This window comes from Neodiprion virginianus, chromosome 3 (genome assembly GCF_021901495.1).
Source record: "Neodiprion virginianus isolate iyNeoVirg1 chromosome 3, iyNeoVirg1.1, whole genome shotgun sequence".
Taxonomy (NCBI): domain Eukaryota; kingdom Metazoa; phylum Arthropoda; class Insecta; order Hymenoptera; family Diprionidae; genus Neodiprion; species Neodiprion virginianus.
Genome location: NC_060879.1, coordinates 5,179,785 through 5,195,722, shown reverse-complemented (window position 1 = coordinate 5,195,722; position 15,938 = coordinate 5,179,785). Strand labels below are relative to the sequence as shown.

Sequence of the window (15,938 nt, the reverse complement as noted above, 5' to 3'; positions counted from 1 at the left end):
GGGAAAATAAAAATTCAGAGGCTGAAGTATATGGTTTTTGGTGAAATAGCCATACGGTGATGTAAAACGACGTTTCACAGCACGTGAAAAAAAAACTTTGCAATGTTTTTTTTTTTTTTTTTTTTTTTTTTTTTACACAGAAATCACGGAATAATGTTGAATAAAAGAATGAACGGATGTAATTTTCAGTTTACAAATCACACGCGATTTTCTATTAATGAAAGTACAAATTTTTATTTGCATAAAATTTTCAGAGATCGAGGCAACCGTGGTATCGATGAATGATGAATATATACTTTCGTTTTTCGAAAAGAATTCGATGCAGATGAATGAATGGAAGAAAATTTTTGATTGAAAAAAAAAAACTCAAAAATTTCAATCGTCATTTTGAAATGTAATCTTTCAGCGAAATTTTATCGTTACTTCTTCTGCGCAAAAAAAAGATCTCAATCTTTCAACCACAACAAGTTATTAAAAGTTTGTCGATTTTTTTGTGTCTTTGCAAATGATTTTTTTTTATTTTTGTATAGATTTACATTCCCGGTGTAATAAAATCTTTGAAAATCCCAAATGATTGTTTGCCGAATAATACACAGTTGAATGAACGTGTTGTTTCTTCGGAATTTCCGTGAAAAGAAATTGTTATTCCGGTGGTTTTTTTTTTTTTTTTTTTTTCGTTTATTTATTTTTTTTCCAATTTCTCTTTCTTCTCCCGATAAACAAGCCACCGTACATAATTAACGTGTGCCAAACTTCCGTCCCAATTCAGTTTTCAATTAATTTGCGTCACATCGTGCTTGTTGACATAAGTAAATTATCGAGTTAACAATCTGTCAAGGGGTGAATGTATTCACCTCGTGCTTTTGCTGTTTTGAAAACAGCGAAGGAAACGGTATAAAATCGAAAACGTAAAGAATACGGAATGGCAAAAATTTGAATAGTCAACTTTTTTTTTCTCTCTCTCTCTCTCTTATTTTCGCGATTGATCGATACTTCGTGATCTGATCCGTTGTAGAAAAAAAAAAAAAAAAAAAAAAAATCATTCCTTTCAAATTGTTTTTCACATTCTCGGGTTCGCAATTTTCATTTTTCACCGAGACATCTTTTCCGTGAAATTACGGATCTTTTCGACGTTTTCTCAACCGTCGGTAATTTGACGACTTTTTCCTCTTTCACATTTTTCCACCCCACCCGGATTATTGACTCGTGCGTGAAAAGAAAAAAACGTAGAAAAAAAACAAGAAAAAAAAAAAAAAAAAAAATAAACCTCACAACGAAGAAAAAACGCCAGGCGGTTAGTTTACGTCGGTTTGTTGCCGGGGCTGCAGAAACGTGCTGAAAGTAATCTCGAGTCGAGGGATCGAGTCAGCTAAGCAAGCAATACGGTTGACTTAGCCGAGTCGTCGACGGTGCACTTGGATGGTGTGGTTCACCCTTTATTAGAGGAGTCTCTCCTCTCTCCTCTCTCCTCTCACCTCCTCTCTCTCTCTACTCATTCCACGCGATCACGAACCGAATGGATCTCTCGACGCTGAATTATAAATTATGGATCTTCGTGTCTCACTCTATTGTTTCGCATGCTTTATTTTTTTTTTTTTTTTTTTTGTTGGAAGTTACCCCGAAGTTGGGACAGCAACGAAATCCCCCCCCCCCCCCCCCCCCTGTCGTATAGATAAATGATAAATTGGGAATGACGAACGATCTTGAAGAAAAAGTCTTTAAATTTATTCCATTACTTTTCAATTTTTTTTCTCATTTGTTTCTCTCTCTCTCTCTCTATCGCTCTCTTTGTCCGTTTCTTACCGTTGTTCGTTTACCTGATATCGAAGTAATTGCAACGACGAAGGGAAAACAATTTATGATCGTTTCGGTGAAATGGAAACGATCGGATAATTAGATAACCGAATGAATTTTACGAAGAAACGAACGGAAACTGATCCGTTTAGGGACGAGGCCGTTTATGGGGGAATTCCAGACGATTGAACGAAATACAAATCGAGGTTTATTATTTGCGAAGAAAAAGAAGAAGCAATTACACAACGTTGTTTATTAATTTTATCACGATATTGACGCGCATTTGGTATTTATCGAATTATCATAATCGCGAGCTACGATAATTTCTTTATTAATAGAAGAAGAAGAAAAAAAAAAAACGATACGAAATATCCATTCTTCGTGTTTCAAATCGCTCTCTCTCTTTTTTTTTTTTCTCACAGAGAATGGATTTCTTGACGAAACATTTAAAAAATTACCCATCTCAAAATGAAATCAAACACACAAACCTTATAGATTTTCAACTAATTCCAAGCTATTCGCATCGATATTCAAGCATTCGTTTATAATTCGAGTATTTTTTGTTATTAGATTTTTAAAGAGATTAAAAAACATCGAATAATCAATTAAACGGTTCGGTGTAATTTTCCACAACGCGCAAATAATAAACAAAAAAAAACAAATAAATAAATAAATAAATAAATAAATAAATGAAAAGCCGACCCAATTGAGGAGTGAGGAATAGCGTAAAAAAATGTCACCTTATCCTTGACACGTTTGCATAGTCGGGGGTCTCCGAATTCATTCCTCAAAATTAGGTTAAACCCTTTTCATATCCTTATAGTTCTACAAAGGATGAGTCTTGAGCAGCTTTGACTCATGAAAATATACGTAAAACGTGCGTTAAGGGTGGAATGAAAACGTAAATATACTAGTTTGAACGTATATTTGCCAGCCGGCTCGTTTATCGAATTTGCAAAGCGTATGTCATGTATGTATGTATGTATGTATGTGTGTATGCACAGCCTTGATCCCGAGGCAATATACCAATCCAAAATACTTTCGCTTCACAGCGGTTGTGTATTTACCGGGAAAATTATCTTCAACCCCTTTCACAGGTAATCTACGTATATATATATATATATATATATATATATATATATATATATATATGTACACGTATATGCAGAAGTTTATTTACCCATCCCGAAAGCATGTCAATATTTATATACGGAGACGTAATTTTTTCGACAATTTTCAAAGTTGAAGTATAGAATAAAAAGAAGAAAAAAAAGCAAAAAAAAAAAAAAAAATGCGAAACCTCTCACCCGCATGTCGTCGTTAAATCTGTGATTCTGTGAAGCCCGTCTTTGGCCTTCGATTTTCCACAGATTATAATTTGCGTTATATTTAATTTAACGAAACCTTATTTGATTGGAAGTGAAATCAAAAAAAAAAAAAAAAAATCAAAAATACCGCGGATTAATTCCACGAAATGTATTACAGTCGATAATTTCAATTAATTAAAGATGGGTTTTTTCACATTTTCTACAATTATTCCGTTATAAAATATTTCAGAAAAAAAAAAGAAAAGAAAACAAGAATACGCAGAAATCGTAAGCAGCGTTGTATCGAATAATCTGTATAATATTAATGAAAATATACAAAGGAGAGATATTTTCGGGTCAAATAATCACGGTTGACACAATTTTCCTTTTTCTTCTTTCTTGACTTGTAAATCAGGATGCAAAGTTTGTTTTAAAAAATTTCATTGTGTTTCAAGATTTAACGAAGCTGCTGGAAAAGGGTTTCGAGACTACGCTAAGTGAGGGAATAAATAAATAAGTAGAACGAAAGTTAATTTATTATTCTTCGCATCGGGTATCGAAATTTTTCTCGCTGATCGTGAGCGGAACTCGTGTTGTTATTCAAGTTTCTCAGAGCAGGAACGTGTCGTCTTGCCTCTCCGTACATACATATATATATATATATATATATAGGGTATTCTGTATAGGATATAAGGTATTCTGTTGTTATACAGAACCGCAAACTCCTGCGGGTTCTCCTGCTTGTTTCTGATCCTCACTTTGATCCTTCGGCGATTAGCTTCTGTGCGGGGAATGATAATTAGCAATTCTGCAACCCGCATCCGGCTGGTGCTTCTACCGCTGCTGCATTCGTAATTATAATTTGGCGAAAACACACGCCGCAGGGTCAAATTTGTTTTTTTTTTTTTCTCATTCTCTTTCCTGTTAACTAAATTACAAGAGGAAATGGTTAGGTGAAATTTATTCATCACCGCGAGGTTTATTTTTTTTTTTACTTATTTTTTTTTTATTAAAGATATTCTTGGCTACGAAAATGTACTGAACGAAACTAACGGATGGTAATTGAGTAAGCAATTTAATTACGTAAGTATATAACTACCTAATTAACGGTTCGATAAATTAGACGAATAATCAATTTTGCGAGAAGATTACAAGACGATTCAATTGGTTGTTAAATTATACTAGGTGGTTTATTAATTTTTCAACGGTATGTAATTATTATAAAAAAACGAAATTTGAAAAATTGCCGGTCTGAAATTTGAAAGCGCAAATTGATCAAATAAAAGATGATTGTATGAGTAGTGAAAATACCAATTCGACAAGTTTTACAATAAAAACGTTTAAGGAAACATCGCAGTGAAACTCTAGACTTTTTTTAGATTTGCTTGAAATTTGAACTTTTAATATTGCTCCATAAAACAAGTGCGTTTGACTTGGTTCTAATCAATTACGTTCCATATGAGTCCAGGTATTATTGAGAAGAACTTCGAAACTTGGTGCTATTCGAAAAGCTCCTTGCGTTACAATTCTCATTGGAAAAATCTGAATAATTATCACAGCTATTGGAGAAGTGTACACTGAGAGAAATTTTTAGTTCCGGTTACCGCTCGGTCCTTAACTATTTTCATTTTTTACCAAAATCGAAAAATATAGTTCTAGGTAGAAAATGAAAATTAGTTTTCTAGCTGTTACCGGAAAGCCTAGAATCCGTTACTATTCTTTCTCATTACGATCACTGTTGCTAGATTTTCTCGCAACCGTTGCGAAAATTTAATGATTGTGCAAGAATAAATTGACTTCAAAGCCTTGTTTAACTAAAAAAGTAGAGTAAACCTTAGAAACTGATTTTTCGTTGCGATTACCAAAAAAGGATCGACGATAGCGCAAAATGGTTAGGCGTACATCGTTTTTTGTAATTCCGACAGTATTCAAACAGTTTTTTTTAACGATACCTGTTTTATTGAATTTTTCTAGTTACTGTGACAAATGAAATTTTTCTCAGTGTATAAAATCTAGTTCTATTATTTCTTTTACTCACCGTTCAGGCAAAATAAGGCATACAACGAATGACGGTGATTTTCCAGTTTCCGACTCTCGGTTTCCCGACGTTTTTCGCTATTGATATTGGGCAGAATCCTTGATCCTCCTCTTCTTTAAATTTTCCGGTACCGTAGCAACAGCGATACGAAAGGTTGCGAAACCCCCGACGAGGTGGGCGAACAGGTAGGTAATACCTATTACGAAGAGGGTCGCTATACCATTCGGGATTACGTAAGCTCCACAAAGGTTCTTCTTCGATGGGAGTGGAGGACGGGCTTATAAGCCTCTTACCTCTATACCCCTGCTTTCTGCGGAGGACCTCTAATTATTCGCCTACGTACCGATCGGCGCGTGCAGAAACGTTCTTGTAATAATTTTTCGCTCCCTTCCCTCCCTTTTTATAATAGCTACTTGTCAATTTTTATTTCGTCTTATTCTTTCATCATTTTCACCCCCCTGTACGATGTATATATACATATATTGTATATATATATATATATATAATATTCGATAAGCTTATTAGACGATTTTTTATAAAATTATTTTACCACATGATATTAAGAAATTCCCGATACTTGAAAGAAGAGAAAAAAATGTTCCCAACTTTCAAATTATTTTTATTTATTACGAAAACAGGTATTCGAATGCTGTATTCATTTATTTATTTGTTTTGTTTTTTTCGGTTCACCGTATCAAAACTTTTCAAGTTATTCTTGGATATCTGATTGAAAAAAATTTGACAGAATTCAAACGAATAAAATAAAACTGTGTATCGGATATTATCCACTTTTTTTTTTTTTATTCAACATCATACTGTCATTTTCATTTTCAATTCGAATGTAATTATTCGCAATAATTATTGACATATTCTCGTTTCTGTTAATTACTTCTGAAAGTTATTTTAAAGCTGAGTGATGTGTCTAAAGAAGCAGTTTAATCTCAGGTCCAAATTCGTACAGTATCGAGGAGATATAATATCACGATAATTGATGAGAATTAATGTTGATGCTGGATCTGTATTAATCTTACCCCCACCCCTCGTTTTTATCTATTTCCCCTTTCATTTATTTATTCAGTTTTGTTCGTGCCGGGGTAAGAAAAACACCGGCGGTAAAACGAACGTAGACATGCTTACGGGACAGAATCATATCCCAATGATCGTACGATCTAATAAAAGCTCACTTATTCTGCCTCTCTATCCCTCTCTCTCTCTCTATATACATATATCTCTTATAGTAGACGTCGTCACTTCGTCAGTATCCCGCTGGAAATATAATTCGATTGAGATGAGTTGCGGTACTATTAAATAAAAGATGAATTAAACGCGTTTCCGTGCCAATAATGGAATCAATTTACTTGTTTTTTATCTCTTGTTCTGCTGTCTCACGTTATTATACTTTTTTTTTTTTTTTTTTTGTTTATCTCTTTCTGTCTCTCTCTCTCTCTTTCTCTATCTTCCCTGAATCTTATCGCTGTAATCAATCAAAATAGCTAGTCAATTTCGATATCGACCATAAAAAACATGTCGTCTACTATTTCACCCGATAAACATTACCGTCCGTTGGTAAGGTAGATATCAAAATTGACGTTTGATATGCAAATCTTTCTCAATCCTTCCAATATCGCGAGACCAAACTCCAGGATTCTGTGAAGCTTACGTCCCGTCTTCATACTTTCCATTTGGTGGTAAGAAGCGCAAGACGTATAAGGAAACCGTTGAATATACACACCTTACATACGCACGTATCTATATGTATACATACATATCTAACTATGTGCAATGTACATACGGTTGGCGAATTCCCACAAGTTGTCGGAATCGTTTGCGGAAATTTATAAGGAACAGGCAGGGGTGGGGAGGGGAGGAAACATATATACGTATATAGGTGAACACATAAGTATACCAACACACGTGCTTTACCGTGTACATACATACTTGTGGTGAAAATGTGTAAATTTACAGAGGCATGGCAGCCTGAGGTTTTTTTTTTTTTTCTTCTTCTCTTCCTCAGTTCAACTCTCCTGTCCGTTCCTGCGTACGCAATAAAGGAGACCTCCACCCCCTTGTACTTTGAGAAAAGATTTGCCAGGATAAATTCGTGCCTCGAATATAAGAGCCTGTGAATTTCTTTTTTCCTTCTCTTCTTCTTTTCTCCTATTCAATTTTTACCTTATTTTTCATTCCGTGATTCGAGGATGTACATTATTGTACGTATTATAATCGCTGTTTTTATTAATCATCTTTGATGCTATGAATTTGTCGCAACGCGTTTGATCACGCTTCGTTTTTAATTTCGATTGAAAGATGAAAGAAGTTGGAAAAAATCGGTACGAAAGAACAGAATAATAATTGAATGAATAAATTGAATGAAAATTTTTACATTATTATTGACTCAAATGAATTTTCGTCAGCAAATACATCCTGTGGTAATATCGTGATTAGTGAGAGGGGGGGGGGGGGAATTGTTAGCGAATGAAAGTCGTCTACATCAAAGCGTTGTCATGTATTATCGATACGCGATGATTTTTTTTTTTTTTTCTTATTAAATAATATTTCCTAAGACGCGTGTATGTACAAAATTTATATTACGACTTGTATGGTTACGCACTTTTAGTCTTCATCGGGATTCCCATTTGACGATGAATAGAGAAAAAATAATTGTCTCTCCTTGCGATTCACAATTTTCAATCGCTTTGTATCAGGAAGTGTTTAATGACGAGGGCGAAAATCGTTAAGAAAATACTACCGGTTATGTGGGCAGCACCACTGCGAGAGAGCAGAACGATCGACGCCTTAGCCGGAAGTTGAATCTTCGTAGCGTCGATTTCAGCGCTGTGAGAAAAAAAAAAACACAATTGCGAAAATAATCCTGAGTGAACGGGAAACTAGGTTTGTATGAAAAGAAGGACCGAAATAAGATATCCACAGCTTACCCGACGGTGGTTCTGAACTGAACGCTTGAAGTGTAGACGCTCGTCTTTGCCGATTTATCGGCAATACTTGACGCCGTTAAATCGACGGTCTTCCCGACACTATTGTCGAAGTTTATCAAAAGTATCACTTTCTCAGTAACACCTCCTTCAACGTGCGTACGAATCACGGCGAGCACCTGATTGTTCACGATCTTCACCTCGTATTCACCCTCTCTAAGCACCGTTTCCTTTCTGAGCTTCGTCAGCGCCTGGTAAACCTTGTAATGAGAAATCAGGTCCTGTTTTTCCTGCTTCAAGTTCAACACCAGGTAATTGCTGTTGACCGGTATCCAAGTAGTTGCGCTGGTCGAAAAACCTGCATTAGGGTGAAAATCGGTAAGAAATCGGCTGGAGATCGGTCGGTGATCGGTTGAATAATCGATTGAAAAATCGTATGACGATTAATTGAGAAATCAACTAACCCGCGTTCTTTGTAGCGTCCCACTGGAACGGCGATCGGTTTGGATCGCGGGAATGAACCTCGTAGCGATCGGGATCGGTATTACAGGCCTGGGGGTCTTGCGTGTTAGCCCAGGATATCCAAGTGTCGGTCATGCCGATTTCCTCGCCATTGTAGGTGACCGCGACCCCTGGTAGTATCATCGCCAGCATCGTCATTTGATCGGCTCGATCCGGAAATCGAGAGGCTGTTCGACTGCGGTCGTGGTTACCCATCTGCAAGAGAGCGGAGGAAATTACATTCGGTTGAAGATCGATACGAAAATCTGTTCGGAAAAACATTCACTCACGACCCAATTAGCCACTCCCGTCTTCGGCATGTTGTCCAGCCAAGTGTCTATCGCGTTCTTGTAGTCCACGGCTGTCGAGTCGTTACTGATCTCCATTATGAACTTGAAGTTGAACGGGATTTGGACCCCGCAGTCGTAGTACCTCATGGTGTTGGGCAGGTCCGTGTACGCCTCGGTCATCAACACCTAGAACGGCGAAGCGGGTCGGTAATGAAGCTCAATTAGCGCCAATTCTTCCACCTACCTTCTCGTCGGTATTCGTACTGTCCGCGTAATCATCGAGCAGATCCTTCCACTCCTTGATTATCTGGTAGGTGAGCTCGTGGTCCTTGGTGTAAATGTGGTCCAGGTACGGATAGTCGTTCGGATTCACTCCCGGCGTGTTGCTCAGTGGTTCGTCTGTGAGGTCCTCAACCTCGACCAGATGCGGCACGGCGTCCACTCGGAAACCATCGACTCCTAGGCTCAGCCAGAAGCTCAGCACATTCTGCAACAGCCGAAATCAATGGTAATCTCAAAGTCTGACCGAGCGTTTTGCCAGATTTTATATAACCTCAACGACCTTCATTTCCGACTGCACCAACGTGTTGAAATAGTTCAGATCGGGTTGCTGTTCGGCGAACTGGTGAAAGTACCACTGTCCCCTCTGCTCGTTGAACGTCCATGCCGGGCCGCTGAAGACGCTAATCCAGTTGTTGGGTGGCAATCGAGTACCGTCATCATCAACTGTGCCATCTCGCCATACGTAATACTTGTCATATGGAGCAATACCTTGCACGCTCTTCTTGAACCATTCGTGCTCGTCCGAGGTGTGGTTCGGAACAAAGTCAAGGATCACCTGCGGTCAAAAAACCTTCAGGGTAAAGTTGAGAACGAGAAAAGGTTCGTGCCCAGATGGCAGGCCTCGAGAAGACGTCTCCAGCTAATTGTGCATCTCGATTTTTGCGCTAGATACTTGTTCATGCTTGACGGAACTACGTCTCCTCGGATCTTATCGTCCGGCATAAAGCTGACCTTGATTCCCAGCTGCTTGGCCTTGGCAGTGAGTGCCTGGAAGTCGGCGAGGTTACCAAAGATCGGATCTATCTCCCGGAAATTTGCTATGTCATACCCGAAGTCCACCATGGGACTCGTGTATATCGGTGATATCCACACCGCTCCGATACCAGCGTCGACAAAGTGCTCGAGTTTCGACGTGATACCTTTAACGTAGAATTATTGGAGGACTGTTAGTCGGGGATTATTTTCACTTTGGGACAAGGATTGAGTTTCATTCTTGCCTTTTAGGTCACCGACGCCGTCTCCGTTGTAGTCCATAAAACTTCGGGGGTAGATTTGATAGAAGACCGTGTCCTTCCACCATCCCTTGTTCGTTACTTCCCCGACAACTAGGGAACCGAGAGACAAGAAGAGAACGGCATGCAGGCACCCCATCGTTGACACACTGTGCACGCCCTTTTCGTTGCGTTCCATTTATACCTCGAAGTCTCTGGGTGCAGCTTGATTACCGGAGGCTTGGTAAAAATTCTCTACCAGTAATCCCTTTTTTAAAATTATGAAACTGTGATTGCCATGCACCAGCGATAATATCACCCAATGGCAAACATAGCCATTCAGTGGAAATACGTTCACGAGATAACGATACTGCACTTTTAAAGAAAAATTCACAGCCATTTATTGCTCGCTCGGTGTATGCGATAGTGTTGAAATCGCGTAAAAACACTTATCAAACTGTACGAACGAACTTGACTGCGGGCTCGGTCGCGTTTATTAATCCGTTTTGCATTGCGAGGACCTCGGATATTGTACAAAACACGGTTGAAGATATTTTTTATGCGAAAAGTGATGAACTATAACCATTCTAAAGTTGCGACCTTAGACAGTTGCGTTGAATTTCATCAAAACAGTACGTATTTTATTGGAATAGAACAAAATAAGAAGCCCATGAATATCGGTTGAAAAAACGGCGCTATGATCACTTCAGAGAAATTACATTGCTCCAACATTTTTAGATAACTTTTTCACCAAAAATCCCTGTAAATCAATAATAATTGATTAAACAAAATTGGACGACCGGGTCGACTTTGGTATTAAAAAACTGAAACAAGAAACTAATTTTTCTAGAGTTATCGCTAACCGAAGTTACGATATTTAAATTTGCATTTTAATGCATATAACTCCTTGCCTTGTTGGGAAGAGATTTTTTTAACGAAATTCAAGTCGACTTGCTTGAACTCTACTTTTATAATAAACCTTGATTTTACAATTTTACTACACGCGTGAGGCATCTTCAATATGGTTAAACAAAACCGCCGAGGCACCTCCGATCCTTAGCTGTCGTCGAATTTGCCGTTTTCCGTTTATCTCTCTTATTTTCGATCCTTCGCCCGTTGAAGTCGACAAAGTTTCCCGACAACCCCTCGAGTTTCGGTAAACGAACCGACGCCTACGCGACGGTCAAACGTCGAGCGACGACAAGAATGCTGTTATTGAATTCCGGACATATTTTCATCTTTTCTTCTTTTCATTCGCTGGTAAATTTTATCCTTGACTGACCCCCTCCTCCTTCGTGTCCATCTTGTTACTAGGGCAAGAAAGAAATTTCATTTCAACACTTTATTCACGTTACGCATATATTTCACATACCTGTACGCACGTGATAAAATTTTCAACCGAATCGTACCGCAGATCCTGTCCTTTTTGAAGCCTATCTACAATCTAGCAGTGAACGTTTATTTTAACTCTCGTCTTCGAATCAAGATACGTAAAAAATTAAACTTTTGTGAATTACCGCAAAAGTCTGAACAATGTTTTCCATTGAAATGTTGAACACGTTTCTCTGAATAAGTTTGATACTTTTCCTCAATCATTTCGACTGAAAATAAAAACCCCGATTAACTTCTGTCTGAATTGGTGAAAGAAGTGTTTTAGATTTATTTTCTTAGAAGCACAGTTTCAATACAAATTACATTTTCGATGTAGCTCGTGATAACTTCGAGTATTGTATTATCTTGTAGGGTAATATACCTTATGTAATGTTATTGCCATTATATGTACATGTTTACGTCGCATTCTGCAACGCTTGGGTGTTTCATTACATTCGCTGAGCGATCAACGATCTTTGGCTAATCTTATCAGACACACAATACTGAATTGAATTAAACGAAAAATAGTTTTTGATAAATTTAGATAATTTTTACAACTGAAAATACACGATTCCTCAGTATTTTTTTATTTTTATTTTTTTTTTTATTGTGTCCTCCAGATTCCGATTAGCCAATAACCGATTTTTCGATTCGTTCCAATTAACGATAACCTGATCGGATAACAATCGCTTCAACATTCGACGACGACAACGACGATACTAATATTCTACAACCAAACCTCGTAAGTGAGGATGATGTGATCGCAACGGTTACGATACGATGAACTAAGCGAGGCGATTACATTCATCGAGGTGTTTGAATCAGCAGCGAATTGAGCGAGCAAGGACTGCCATTAGTAGAGTGAAGAATGCGCTCGATAGAATGGCGTTGGCACCGCTGTCTGTACCACTTCGCAAAACGATACCAGAAAGGGCTGAGATTTCAACACTGCTTCTCGAAACCGCGGTTCTGTCAAAGCATCAAAATATTACAGAGAATATCAAGTTTTGGAACGCGGGAACGCGCTCGATATCAAATTCCCTATCGTTACGATATAATCAATCACTCACCCTTCAGTCAGTTCCGAGTTTATACTGGCTATAGAAACCACCATATTATCGGACGCGTTCTCGAACACATCTAGACTGACCGTCTCCGTGTTGTTCGCGAAGTTCGTCACGACAATCACTGGATCGGATCCATCTAGCTCCCTGAGGAACGGAATTCGTTACAGTACAACAGAATAAATTGCCACCTGAGATTCATGGTGGCTTTGGTACCGTCATCAGAGACCGAACAACGGGATCATTCGATGGTCATTGGGGTAGATTCTAACCTTGAGAAAGCCATGACGTTATCGGTCAACAGTTGAACGTTTACCGATCCTTCTTGAATTACTGACTCTTGTCTCAGGCTAATCAACGCTTTGTAGACTTTGTAGTGGGAAACTTCGGCCTCCATTTGAGCGGCGAGATTCAGGGTAAGGTAGTTGCTGTGGACCGGTAACCACGTCGACTCGTTGGTGGAAAAACCTGCGAAGCGATGGACGAGTAATGAAATCAGCTCGGTGATCGGAAAGGTAAAACAACTCGGGAGTATTTCTTACCGGCTGAAGTAGTAGCATCCCATTGCATCGGGGTTCTGTTAGGATCTCGCGAGTACAATTCGTAAGTGTCCTCATCCTGGTTACAAGCCCACGGATCCTGCGTATCTTCCCATGATATCCACAGGTTCTCCATACCGATTTCCTCGCCGTAATAGGTGACAGAGACTCCGGGAAGAAGGTGATTGATCATATTCATCGCGTCGACTTGCTCCGAACTGTATCTGGTGGCTACGCGTTTTCTATCGTGATTTCCTATCTGCGACCAGGGATTATCGAATCAATGAATTTCACGCGGGACTCGTTATATTGGAAAATTTAAATGTACTAACCACCCAGTCCGACGTTACGTTATCGGGTAAGTTGTCCAACCACTCGTCAATCGCCAATTCCTTGATTTCCGATGCGGTGTTGGAGCCGTTGACGTTCATGATAAGGAAAAAGTTGAATGGAAAATGCGCTCCAGCGTCGTAAAATTTCATTACTTGCGTTACGTTCTCGTAAGTTTCCATCATCATTATTCTCGTTACGTTGTCTGTCTTGAATGCGTAATCGTCCAGTAAAGTGCGCCACTGGGTCACCATCTCGTAGGTCTCGTCTTGAGCCATTGTGTAATAGTGGAGAGTGTAATCGTAATCCGTTGGATCGTCAGTCAGCCCGGAAAGAGGTTCGTCCGGATAGGTTTCATCCTCGAAAAGAGTGTCGACTGCATCGACTCGAAAACCGTCGACGCCTCTGTCCAACCAGAATTCTATTATATCCTGGAAAGTTGGAACCGCTTAATCGAATGATGATTTTTGGGTAATCGTCTCTTGATCGCTCACCTTCATCTCCTGGACAACTAATTCGTTTCTGTAATTCAGGTCCGGCTGTTCTTCGGTGAACTTGTGATAGTAGTAGGCTTGCCTTTCCGAACTCCAAGTCCAGGCGTAACCACCAAAGTAGCTGATCTGAAATGCAGTAAAGCGAAGGTATTCTCGTGTATTTGATTCACCGATTGGATCGTCGGAGGCAAATTTAATCAGCGGTAATAACCTACCCAGTTATTAGGACGAGTGATAGTTCCATTTTCCAATTCTGTACCGTTGTGCCATATGTAGTAATCCGTGTAGGGATCGATGCCCGCCAAACTTTTGATAAACCATTCGTGTTCATCCGACGAATGATTCGGTACTAAATCCATGATCACTTTTAGTCCGAGGGACTTGGCCGTCGCTACCAGGTTGTCAAAGTCATCCATCGTTCCGAATATTGAATCGATAGACGTGAAGTTTGAAATATCGTATCCAAAATCTACCATGGGACTCTCGTAAACAGGAGACATCCAAAATGTGTCGATACCAGTGTCGACGAGATACTCCAGTTTGCTCTCGATACCTGGAGAGACAGTCGATAATAATTAACGAATCATCAGGAATTTACCACCTCGTTATTTTTATCGGTCAATTTCGAAATTTGCATAAAAGCTTGGAAAATTGACTAGAGATTATTTTTTGTTCATAATATCTACCTGGTATATCTCCTATCCCGTCGCCGTCACTGTCCATCCAACTTCTCGGATAAACTTGATAAACTGACGCCGTTTGCCACCAGTCCAAATCTGCGTTAACCGAACTCCAGCTCGTCAGAGCCAGGAGTGAAAGAAATAGAAGACCTCTCATCTTTCCTGATTAAAACACAAGCGTTGAAACAATAAGAATAAGAGTACATACTTCAAATAAACTATTATTTCATACGTAAACTTATTAAAACGGCCGTCAAGTACTGTAAAAATTACTGTCTATAGTAGAGGATCAATGATCCCTTCCCCAAATGATTCAAAATCAATTCCGGTGCTTGAATATTCTCAATTCACACCACACACAATTAAATTTGTTCGGACACGGTTCAGATAATTTAGGAATAAAACCCCGTAGGTAGTATCTACTTGAAGTAATTATTGACACGTTATGTAGGCCGTTCAATATTTTCACGTACTCACTTCGGGGAATAAAAAAAAAAAAAAAAAATTTCACCTGGTAACAAAAAATTGATTACAAAGCAATCGGTGTCGGACAGCTGACCCAGTCTGTCGAAGAGACTAGGCCTAACTTTTTCGTAACGTAATCACGGTGCCTCTATATATAAATATCGGCGAACAGAGAGATTTTTATCAAACTCCCAACACCGGATCTTGACCATAATTTCTTTTATCTTTGCACTCGGATAATACTCGATAGCGTGTTGAGACATAGCTGTAGTTAATCAAATTACATAATACAAAAAATCACAATCTAACATGATTTTCTGGATTGAAAAATAATTTTAGTTCCGAATAATGTGAACTTACCTTATTCCTTATTCGAAACAATATATAATCGTTTCTCTCGGTACCACAATAAAATTGTACGATAAAACAAGACAGTAAAATTGAACCAAGTCACATAAAGATAGATGAATACACACTTCTAAATACTACCAGTGAATTGATCATTGTTTACAATTATGTGTTTAATCAAATTTCCATGAGTTTTGGACTGCATTAGATTTTGATGGATTAGTTAAATTGAGACACTAGCCATTGATTAAAATTTTAAATGAAATGATTAATTATGGTGCCTTGTTGCGTACATGCATGATGAAAATATTGATAATGTTCAATGCGGTGTACGAAAATACTAAACTATCGTGTATTAAACTCATTTGTTAACTCTTCGGAATTCTAAAGCATCGAAATCAAAAGTAATCAAAAACCGCCGTAAGTAGCTTTTGCTGGTAGTGGCGATGTCGTTGCTTTTCACCAGTCTAAATATCCACTAACAGAGCTCAAGCTCGTTAGATCAAGCAA

The 15,938-nt window shown here is 38.6% G+C and overlaps 3 protein-coding genes across 7 annotated transcripts in view; 1 reads left to right on the top strand and 2 right to left on the bottom strand.

Annotated features, from left to right (window-relative positions):
* The window catches only part of LOC124299809 (calcium/calmodulin-dependent 3',5'-cyclic nucleotide phosphodiesterase 1-like), a 170,493-nt gene that overhangs the window by 93,833 nt on the left and 60,722 nt on the right, over positions 1-15,938 (top strand). The gene's annotated exons all lie outside the window — the stretch shown is intronic.
* Positions 7,735-10,320, bottom strand: LOC124299810 (alpha-glucosidase-like). Its single transcript, XM_046753180.1, has 8 exons — positions 10,144-10,320; positions 9,878-10,065; positions 9,426-9,701; positions 9,108-9,350; positions 8,864-9,049; positions 8,537-8,789; positions 8,076-8,430; positions 7,735-7,974 (listed from the first exon to the last, which is right to left on the bottom strand). The coding sequence occupies exons 1-8, from the start codon at positions 10,295-10,297 to the stop codon at positions 7,827-7,829; spliced, it is 1,803 nt and encodes a 600-aa protein (XP_046609136.1). The 5' UTR covers positions 10,298-10,320; the 3' UTR covers positions 7,735-7,826.
* LOC124299814 (alpha-glucosidase-like) lies at positions 11,772-15,914 on the bottom strand. Of its 2 annotated transcripts, none has more exons than XM_046753190.1 (9): positions 15,441-15,914; positions 14,622-14,777; positions 14,151-14,488; positions 13,936-14,061; positions 13,444-13,872; positions 13,115-13,370; positions 12,845-13,040; positions 12,579-12,719; positions 11,772-12,477 (listed from the first exon to the last, which is right to left on the bottom strand). In XM_046753190.1, exons 2-9 carry the CDS (start codon positions 14,770-14,772, stop codon positions 12,330-12,332), a joined length of 1,785 nt encoding a protein of 594 aa, XP_046609146.1. In that variant the 5' UTR covers positions 14,773-14,777; positions 15,441-15,914; the 3' UTR covers positions 11,772-12,329. The 2 variants fall into 2 exon arrangements, with proteins under 2 accessions (XP_046609146.1, XP_046609145.1); XM_046753189.1 differs by lacking the exon at positions 15,441-15,914 and adding an exon at positions 15,127-15,246.

Coding starts and splice junctions, on each gene's coding strand:
- LOC124299810 (XM_046753180.1), bottom strand. CDS start 10,297: ATGGGGTGCCTGCATGCCGTTCTCTTCTTGTCTCTCGGTTCCCTAGTT. Junction 9,702..9,877: donor CCAAGCAGCTGGGAATCAAG/GTCAGCTTTATG, acceptor TTTTGACCGCAG/GTGATCCTTGACTTTGTTCC. Junction 8,790..8,863: donor CGGGAGTGGCTAATTGGGTC/GTGAGTGAATGT, acceptor GCTCTCTTGCAG/ATGGGTAACCACGACCGCAG.
- LOC124299814 (XM_046753190.1), bottom strand. CDS start 14,772: ATGAGAGGTCTTCTATTTCTTTCACTCCTGGCTCTGACGAGCTGGAGT. Junction 14,489..14,621: donor CGGGATAGGAGATATACCAG/GTAGATATTATG, acceptor CTGTCTCTCCAG/GTATCGAGAGCAAACTGGAG. Junction 13,041..13,114: donor GGATGCTACTACTTCAGCCG/GTAAGAAATACT, acceptor ATCGCTTCGCAG/GTTTTTCCACCAACGAGTCG.